At 44.6% G+C, this 10,652-nt stretch overlaps 1 protein-coding gene across 1 annotated transcript in view; it reads left to right on the top strand.

Annotated features, from left to right (window-relative positions):
* The first annotated feature begins 286 nt into the window (after nt 1–286).
* LOC119461954 (midasin-like) overlaps nt 287–10,652 on the top strand; it is a 268,647-nt gene continuing 258,281 nt past the window's right edge. Inside the window, 4 exon segments of the mRNA XM_049672349.1 lie at nt 287–534; nt 5,469–5,782; nt 5,815–5,904; nt 10,315–10,422. Of these exon segments, the coding sequence (XP_049528306.1) occupies nt 406–534; nt 5,469–5,782; nt 5,815–5,904; nt 10,315–10,422 (641 nt within the window). The 5' untranslated portion in view covers nt 287–405.

Below are 10,652 nucleotides of genomic sequence, written 5' to 3'. Positions count from 1 at the left end.
CCGCCAACTGGATTCTAGCCACACGAGCGTGCAGTAGTCATGGCATGGCAGTCAGCAGCGCCGGGATGCGTAAGTTTCGAAAACACAACTTTAGCACGTGTAAGCACGACTGAACGAGAGCGTAGAAAGAAACAGACACACTGAGACCATGCCCACATTTTTTTATTAAGCCCGTGCAGAGACAGCGCTACTGGCGCTACTTTCAAATGGTGAAATAATACTGGTGAAGCCATGTCGAGCCAAGTCAAATACGCTTTGTTTGTCTATTGCTTGTCGCGTTCAAAACCATGCGCAAAACGCGTGTTCGAACGGCGCACACTGAAGAACACGTGTGAGGTGAAACTTGTAAAGCAAAATGCGCACATTGTGAATGAACATCGTGTTTTCCGTGACTGAGCAAGTGGTATGGCCGACAGATTTAAAGACACGAGCGGCTGCGTCCTTTCAAATTATGACTTGACGTGTGCAGTCTCTATTCTATGTGAACGCATCGGCAAACCGTGCCGGGGGCTCAACCAATGGCTTTGTAAAGAGGTGAGTGCTCTTGCTGCCTTGGATTCCGTGAAAGGAAGACTCCGTGAAAGGAAAGAAAAAGCAAAACAATGTGACTATGAAATGTTACCCGTACCGTGGTATCGTATCGTTTCCCCTTTTTACGCGTTGTAAATTCGTGGCAGAACAGAACAGCTTTGAAATTCCGCTCAAGTAATATATATATATATATATATATATATATATATATATATATATATATATATATATATAGTTGACAACTCATTTCGTGATGACTGTCAACGTTAATGCTATTAGTATTCAAGCAATGTAGCGACACCTTTATTTACAATCTGTATGGTCATACTGAGATTTCCATTGCAATCATTTCTGAGATTGCAATCATTCTGGTCATACTGAGATTTCCATTGCATTGCAATCATATATATATATATATATATATATATATATATATATATATATATATATATAATTGACAACTCATTTCGTGATGACTGTCAACGTTAATGCTATTAGTATTCAAGCAATGTAGCGACACCTTTATTTACAATCTGTATGGTCATACTGAGATTTCCATTGCTTCAGCTACATGCGAAATACGCTGTCTGCGGTATCGGCCGCCCACTTTGCTAACACACTCGCTCCTGGGACTCGCTCGCCAGGGTTGCCTATGACCATGACGACAGCACGATGACTGCATGACGACGATGACGTGATGACGACAGTATGATGAGAACCGGATGACGAAACTGGAATGGCGACGACGGCATCACGATGGTGGTATGACAAGAAATGCTTGACGACGGCATTTACGACGGAACGATGAAAGCGGTTTGGCGACAATGGCATTATGACAGCAACATGATCATGATTGAATGACAACAGCATGATTACAGTGAAATGACGAAGGAATGATGTCGATGGAAAGAGGAAGGCAGTATGGCAACAATCGGATGACGTTTCTGAAGTGATGAAAATGGTGCGACAACAGCGTGGAGACAACTGTATGGTGATGATGGCGTGGCAACGACAGCGTTACAAGAATTGCATGACGACTATGAAATTACCACTACGGGATCATGACCATGGTATGGCAATGAAATGCATGATGATGTTGACAATGGCATGAGAATGCCGACATGGTCATGATTGAATGAGACCGTGATTACGGCGGTGTATTGAGGACGGGATGGCCCAAGTTACTATAAAACTTGGGTCAAGTATTGGCATGAGAGGCTAGACTGAACTAGGCGAAGAATGAACCGAAGTCTTTGTGACAGTGCTGAAATAATTCGGCCAATCAAATTGGCGTTTGCTTTGCAGTTGAATGTAAGTGCACCTGTGGCTTATATGCTGGCATGCACTTGTGTTCACCATCAGTTTTCCTCGCACTTCTGGAATGAACGTGTTGATGGCCAGCTACAGCCGAGTGGGGATATCATGCCGGAAGCTGCTGAGGATCTGGAAACTACTCACCTTGTGAAACTCTAGACGTTCTTAGGGATCTTGTATGAGTTACGAGTTGGAGCTAAGTATTAGTACGTGCAGGGAATCCACATTGCTAAGCTTGAGCAGCTGTTGTTGCCATTTGTTGCTCATAATGCCATGTTTCTCCTGTGAAAGGTTGGTGCAATACATGAACTGGACCGTCTTATCCCAGTCGGAAGCTGGAAATGCTGTGCAAACTTGCACACCCAGTCGAAAAGTCAAAATTGTTAGATTTATGGCAATGATATGATAAAAAAAGACCTGGTAGAACCCATCTCACAATGAATATTAACATTAATGTGATTAGCATTGAAGCAGTGCATCGACTCACTGTATTGCCACTGCCGAAACACTTCAGGTATGAGGTGTGTATGCAGCTGGGCTTCTCTCTGGACATGCTACGCCGTCTAGCGCCGCCACAGCGAAGTCCTTGCATGGTGCATGTATGAATGCTGTGAATATATATTCAGACAAGATAGTCTGAGTATATATCGGAAAAATTTTGATGATTTTTCTTTTGTAATTGAAGAATGGCACATACTCATTGGCCCAAGTTCGCATAAAACACATTCATTCAAAAGCGGCACATACCCTGTAACCCAAGTTGGTGTGAAACAGATTTATTGAAGAGAATGGCTCATACCCAGTTGCACATGCATAGTGACCCAAATTGACATCAAAAAGATTCATTGAAGTGTGGCACATACCTAGTTTCACATACTCGGTGACCCAAGTTGGGATGAAAGAGGTTCATTCATGAGCCGCACATAAGCAGTGGCACATAGGCAGTAGCACAGTTGGCATAAATGGGTTAACTTATGACAGGCACATGCCTAATGTCACATACCCAGTGACCCAAGTTGGCCCGATAATTGGTTTCGAACCAGGTTCCCTCAGCACATCAGCCCAATACTCTAACCATTAAACCATGTGGATTACCATGGACCCAAGTCGGCGGGAAAATGGCTTGAGACGTAGAAAATTGTGGCAGGACCCATCTTACTTACCTTGAATGTTGCTGTTAATGTGATTAGCAATGCAGCGGTACACTGTACTGCCATCGCATAGACGCATGATGTATGAGCTTGTAGGCAGCCACGCTCTCTCTCATGCTTTCCTCTGGACACGCTGTGTCATTCTGCAGTGCTGCTGCGAAGTATGCGCGTTGCGCTTGTGTGAATATACTTTCAGACAAGTTTATCTGATTATAAGATGAGGGTTCGATTCCACACAGAGCTGGAAAAATGTTAAATTTTTTTTTCCATTGAAGATCAGCACATACTAAGTGGCGTAAAGGCATCCAAGTTGGTGTTAAAGAAGTTCATTGAGGAGCGGCACATATCCAGTGGTGCACACCCATGACCCAAGTTGGCATCAAAGAGGGTCATTGAAGAGTGGCGCATACCCATTAACCGGTAGTGACCAAAAGTTGACGTCAAGGAGGTTCACTGAAGAGGGCACATACCTAGTGGCTCATGCCCAGTGCCCCGAGTTGGCGTCAGGTTCGTTGCCACTGATCAAGGGCACTATAACGTAAGATGATTCCAAACTGTTTGATTCCAATTTCTGCAATCAGCCTCCATGATTGGTCAAAACATTTTCGGACCACTCCAGACTTGGCCTGTCTGTCACGCGACGTCACGAAAACTGCAATAGCTCCCCATCTGATATAACGTGCACACACTGATTATGCATGATTAAACCGCCCAAAAGAAAAATAATCATTCCTGATTCGACGCCTTTTCACCATTAGCCCTTTGGTATTGGTCCATATTTTCTGGCGAGGCCCACTTCGCCTGTCTGTCACGCGATCTCGCAAAACCGCGAAAACTCACCACGTCAAAGTGTCGTATATTAAAAAAAATGCATTAATATGCCGAACAAAACTGAAAATTTTTCTGAATAGCCACAGACTGCCCCGTTCCGAAAGGAATAGAAGATGGATGCCCGCCGATCGTTCAGGCCCTCGCTACTCGGACCTGCCAGTGAGCGTATTTATTTGTGCATGATAAACCTTTTTGCGTGCCAGTAAAACGTTATCGAGCCCTTTCGGCATGCATACGACATCGCTCTGCCAACGATCTTCCTTGCTGAGGATCCGTTTTAGCGGCATTCTTATCCTTCCGTAGCGCGCCCCCGCGATTTTCGACCAGCCACCGCAAGCTAAGTAAGGCGAAGTGGACCAATCGGAGAAGCCGGCACCACCCTCTTCATACGGTATCTATTTTCACTGTGCTGGCTTGGCCCCATCGAAACCCTTTCCACTAGAGCGTGCTCCTCACCTCTTGTCAGCCAATTAGATAAGAAAACCGCTGAGTGTAGGCAATGTTATTGGTTTTGAAAGCAAAACAAAGGTGACCTCCTATAAACGAGGAGTGTTTAATTGGGTTGTTCAGACAACGCTATGGTCACCGCCTGATGCTTGCGTCGGTGGTTGCGTAAATTTGACGTCAGGAGTTTGGAATCAAAAGTTTGGAATCATTTTACGTTATAGTGCCCCAAGCACATACCAGTTCCTCAAGTGGCATCAAAGTGGTTCACTTAACAGTGGCACATACCCATTGAACCAAGTTGGCCGACGATTGGTGTTGCACCCTGTTCCATCAGCACTGCAGCCGGTTGCGCTACCCATTAAACCATGGACTGCCCACTCTCAGTGACCCAAGTTGGTGGGAAATGATTAGAGACATAGATAGGGGCTCCTGGATAGTGCGTGAGTACCTTAAAAATCAAAAACACTGATGTGAAGGTATAAACATTGTGAGGCCCTGGAGAATATTAAGGGCACCTCAGGCTAACTACACGCTACTTGAAAAATATTCTGACAGAACGCATCTCACAATAAATGCGATGTTAATGTGATTAACATTGAAGCAATGTAATGACACCCAAATTGCCAACGCTGAAATGTATATGCAGCTGGGCTCCTCTCTTGCGCTTCCTACTGCACATGCTGCATCATCTAGCAGCACCGCCGTGTAGTTCGCACATGGCGCGGGTTCGATGCTGCTGAGCACCGGATAAATTTTAAAGTATCTTTTTTGTCAATGAAGAGCGGCACATGCCCCATTTAGCCAAGTTTGTGTCAAAGAGGCTTATTGAAGTACAGCAAATACCTATCGGCACATACCAGTGCTCCAAGTTGACATCAAAGAGGTTCATTGAACAGCGACACATACCCAGTGTGAAATACCCAGTCATCCAAATTGGCCCGATGGTTTCGAACTGTTTCCTCACCACAGAAGCCCAATGCAAACCCATCAGACCAAGGACTACCCACTTCCAGTGAACCAAGTTGGTCGGGAAACAGACACACGGATAGATAGACAGACAGACACAGGCAGTCAGCCCCTGGAATGTGTGTCAAGTACCCTTAAGAAAGCTAGGCACTATAAAAATGCCGTTTCTCAATAAACTTGGTTCTTAAGGAGCATACTGTGTGCTTACATACTTTTGTTTCACGACAGGACTGGAGCCCATCATCCCGGGCAGCACTCCTCGATCGTCTGGCATCACTGCTGCACCAGCGCAGCTGCACAGACTTGGTTGCTCAATTGTGTCTGCCTTTGTTAACTGAGCTTCTGGCACGTTCCATTCGACATTCACACAACAAAGAGCAGTTTTGTGTTGCCCTTGGGCGCCTCGTATCAAGGTACCCAACTGCTGCACTGTTCGTAGACTGGTACCTTGAACAAGAATGTGACCTGCCAACGCTCTGCGGGAGAGCCAACTCGGGGGCGAGGGTGATGCCCCGCCTGCCAAGAGGCCTCGCACTGCTTCTGTGCCACTGAATGTGGTGCGTGCTGCTGGCAGTTGCTATGCCAGCAGCCTGGCTACCTTGCTCGACGCTGGGACTGGACACCGTGCTGCCCTTCCTCAAGCATCATCAGCTTCTGTTCGCTGGTAGGTGCACTGATTGCTTAAGTCTGCCTCAAATTCTGTGGCAGATTCTCTGAACACTCTTTTGCGGGGCCCTATAAGGCCAGCTGTGATGAAATTTGACTTTCATGATGCAGGGCTGATAGTCATCTAATTTTCTCATGAATAACCTTCAGTTAGCACCTAAGCAGATGATGTTTGCACCCAGTGGTTGGTGTATAGTATGACACAAATCTCAGACCATGGCCTTCAAAGTTCTCAACCTCTGAGGCCATGCCGTCTCTCTTGTAGGAGATAATGCTAGGTGGTGTATTATTTCAGGTGAGTGATAATGGTTGCATTTTTTCCAGCTTCAGTATCAAAAACATCTATTTTGCCAGGTTTTTGTGATTGCATCCATGCGTATTTTAAGCGTAACATTTTGCATGGATGCTGTTTTATATCTGCACTATCTTAAACTAGGTTCTTAAGTGGTCCAAAACTTTATTACAGTTGGTCTTTTAGACACAGACACAAGTGAATATTGTATTAAAACAGGCATATTGTATCAAGAAAGATGATGAGATTGCATCAGCACTTTATCTATAGTCTTGTGGAAAAAATTGTAACTTTATCTAAGCCATAGGCCAGATATGTGTGTACAAAAGATGTGAACCTGTTTGAACAGTGAACTAGCGGTGCACTGTTTATATGCTGTGGATGCCCTATGCAGCTATTGTTTTTATACGTGTTGTATCATGCATAGTAGCTCTCACGTGACGTCACGGATGCAACTTGTCACTGTGCTAGTATCCAAGCATGGCAGCCATGACGATGTCAGTGCACCATAAGTATTAAACAGACACTAGGTTCGTTCAGTTTGCTGCACTGCCTGAACCAGTTCACGAGGTGCTGCACCCTGCCATTTGTTTCAGCGGTGCAGCCATAGTACCCTGTGAATCACGCTGTTCATTTCAAGAGGTGTAGGAAAAGTACAGAGCTGGTTCACAAGTTTTCGCACTCTAATTACACAGGTTGTACTGGCAGATGTGAAGCAGCAGACGATGCAGCACACAGGCGTAAGCGTCGTTGAAGCACTTTGTTATTAAAAAGGGTGCCAGCTCGAGCTAGTTGATTCATAGCTAAAAACAGCGTGAAATAAAACTAGGACTGAGTGCTGCTCCTATGTCATTTTTCTTGTCTTAGTTTTATTTGTGCTGTTTTTTAACTGTTTCTGTGCATCTTCTGTGTCCATGCAACACTGGGTGTTGCATGGACATTATGTTGCAATGTGTACACTACCATGTGTGTCTGTCTGCAGTAGCTCGCAATTCAGCTGTTCGTGCTGATCAAACCAATGCTATTTGGATTAAACGATGTGTCTGTCAATATGTCAGTGCTGGTGGTTTTCTGTTTCTTATTGCCCTGTAAAGCCGACGGAAAAAAAAAACTACAGAAAAAAAATGTCTCTTCCTGTTCACCAGTGAGGACACGAGTTCAGTTCAAGATATATTCAACGGCACACATTGTTCTTAGAAATATGCCGTCGAATCATCTGTAGTTTAGGATTGGTTGCTCTCTGCTGTTTTCAAGAGCAAACACCTCAGAAGCGAACCATACCTGCAATTTAGGACCCATCACTGTGTTGTACTCTGCCTCTCAAAGTTACGTGGATGGTGCACATTAGGTAGAATAACATAAGACCTGCTGCACCACTGAACTCAAGCTGCTCAATTTCTGAACTTCTGGGTCACAGTGGTCTAGGTGAAACAAATAGACCTACTGTTTAGCTCTTTGATGGTGACTGTTTTCACCTGATTAACATGTTATTGATTTGTCACTACTAAAATAAATTTTTATAATTTTGCATAAGTTTTATTACTTAATTATGCCTAATGTGTTTGCATGAAAAATTGAAGTAATGCCGTTATTGTTAAGATCATTTTCTTTCAGATGAAGTTTGATAACATAATTTTGCTGCAGAATATGAATTATGAGGTCTGGTCATAGCCACACAACATTGAAAACATTAGGGTTATTAATCATGCAGCATAAGTAATTGCTAGCCATGTTTTTTAAGACTTACAGCTTCTTAAAACTGTCTAGCTGTTCATTTTCTTTTCTCTCTTCACTGCATGCACATGCTTTGTAACAGGGATGGGACTCCTGCGCCGATTGCGCCATTTGATACAAATGCAAATTCCTGTGCCAAACACAGAAAATTGACCGAAATTGCGCCACGCTGCGCCAGAACGGCTTCGGTATATGTGCTCCGGTAGTGACCGCGAACAGTGAGCTGATTCGTTCTCCAAAAAAAAGTGCAGCCGTTCACATCCTGCACACTGCGCGACGGTTTCTCCCGCACTGTTTTCATAATGTTTGTGCTTATAACATGACTTTTCAGCGCTTCTGGCAAATGGCCAGCGCACGCACGGCCACTCCAGGCTGTTGTTGCATCTGTCGTCGCTGCTATCGAAATGGCCAGGGCGGTTGTATTTAGAGTGTACTAGAATACGGTTGAGTGGGCCGAGCGGCGCGGGCTCCCTAGCTGAGGTGCACAACAATGAAAAGTAGGCTGAGAGCGCTGCGAGCTAACTAGATATCAGGGAGGCGCACGCTGCAGCGGGTTCTACGCGTGGGGGGTCTCTGTCCCCAGGGCCGGTATATGTAAAACTTCCAGTCTGTTTTATGCAACATGGACGAGGCCTGAGCCATTTGAACTATCACAAAGAGCTGCTAATGGCGGATTTGAAATGAAATGTTGCAGTTTTGCCTGAAAGGCGAAGCATCGATTGTGATAAAAAATTAGTAGACAGCTATACGAAGTAAGGATAGCAGTTTTATCAGCCGTATAAACTGGTAAACATTTGCTTACTAACTAAATTAACAAGCATGGTGTCACGCGCGCACAAGCAAACATGAGCACATCTCGTTCTATCATTCTATGACCACGGAAACTCACTATCAAATCACTGAAGTGAGGAAGTGCGGCAGCAGCAGTGAGTGAATTGACCTTCGTGCTGCCTCTCGCTTCAACACGAACTAAGCGGCAAAAAACACAGTGTGCACGAATCTATCAACACTCGCACTCTGTCCCCATCGCAGATCACTTTCAAGATAGGGCTCGCGCGGCCGCATCATGCGTAGCAGCTCCCGTAGTAGAACCCCCTCCTTCCCGTCCCTCCGGTGTCTTGCGCATGACGGAAGATGGCGTGCTTCCTCCCCACTTTCCTCCCATGCACGCGCCAGATTAAGCCATCATCATCGGTTCACCTTCACACTTTCACTCGCACATACAGCAAACGGCGCGTGGCGGCAATTTTATCGCCTATGGACTTTATACAGAAAATCACAGTGATGACGATGGGCAGAAATGTGCCTGGAGTGTCCGTGTTGTGGCTATCTCAATAAAAACAGGTTGGAATAGTTTTACGTTAAGCCAGCCAGGGTTGATTGCGGTTCTCGGCGTCTTTGGTGACACATGGTGACCCATAAATTATGTTACCATGTCAATTGGGCCACAATTTGAGAACATTTCCGCTGTCACGATGAGCGTCGGCGTGGAAATATATAGTTCAATCATAGTGAAACCGATGTTTTCAGTGTTACAGGAAAGCATGCGTCGTGCCGCCGCTCGACCCTCTCTGTATTCTTGTACACTATAGCTGCAAAGCGCGCTTCTACTACGCTCTGTTGGTTTATTCTGTGTTTCATTGTCGTTTCGAAGTGTGCAGCGTAATTCAATTATTCCAACAAAATTCAGATTGGCCTGCTCTAAACTGCTTCAAAATGAAATTTATTTGCTCCAAATTGCTCTAAAATCAAGTTTAGTCTGCTCCAAGCTGCTCCAAAAGACAATTTTGTCTGCTCCAAACTGCTCCAAAACTTAATTTTACTTGCTCAAAAAATTGCTCCAAAATGACTTTGGGCAGTCCCCTCTTGATGTAATGAGAAGACGGACCAAGTTATGCCACCGTTAGTTTTTTTTCTTCACAAGAATAACACGCGCTGAAGTTTTCTTAAACCGCCGCGGTAAATCAGTAGGTAAGGCGTGCTGCTGAGCTTGAGGTCACGCGTTTGATCTCGGTCACGGCAGTTATGTTCTGATGGGATGGAACGCAGCAACACTGATGTGCCGGGCATTAGATGCATATTAAAAAACACCAGTCAGTTAAAAAAAAAGGCTGAGTTCCTCATCATGACGTGCCCCATAACACCTGTGGTTTTGTCATTTATAACCCCAGGATTAAACATTAATTTTGAAGTCTTGTGTTTTACTACTAAGTGTTTTTTAGATTCCCGTCATCACAGTTAGTGACAAAACAAGAGAAGCTGACTATTTCGGTTGTTTTACATTCTTAGCAATGTCTTTCATGGTGAAATGCATGGCTTGCTCTTCTTTGACTTGTCAGGAACATCTTTTGTAAATAAAGCTATTATCATTATTTTTTTCAGGTATGCAGTGCAGTGCATGGCTCTACTATTATGCCTGGGTGAGTCAGAGCAGCAGGCACTACTTCAGCAGCTGTTGCCTGGTGATGAAGTGCTGCAGACAGACCTAAGGTAAGTCATTCTACATGACTGTGTAACAAACCAGACATAACGTTAAAGTCCTGAAGATGGCCACACTTCTTTTGCATGATCTTTTATTCCTGCAGAAAGATCCATCTCCGTACTTTTCATGTTGCAGAATCCGCCCAATTGAGTTTGGCCAAAAACTGGCCTTAAACGAAAACTGTAAAACTCACATATTTAAAATAAAGAACTGAGAATTAAATATCTTAACAAGTACC

Source organism: Dermacentor silvarum, chromosome 8 (genome assembly GCF_013339745.2).
Source record: "Dermacentor silvarum isolate Dsil-2018 chromosome 8, BIME_Dsil_1.4, whole genome shotgun sequence".
Classification (NCBI taxonomy): Eukaryota; Metazoa; Arthropoda; class Arachnida; order Ixodida; family Ixodidae; genus Dermacentor; species Dermacentor silvarum.
This window is presented reverse-complemented; position numbering and strand designations above follow the sequence as displayed.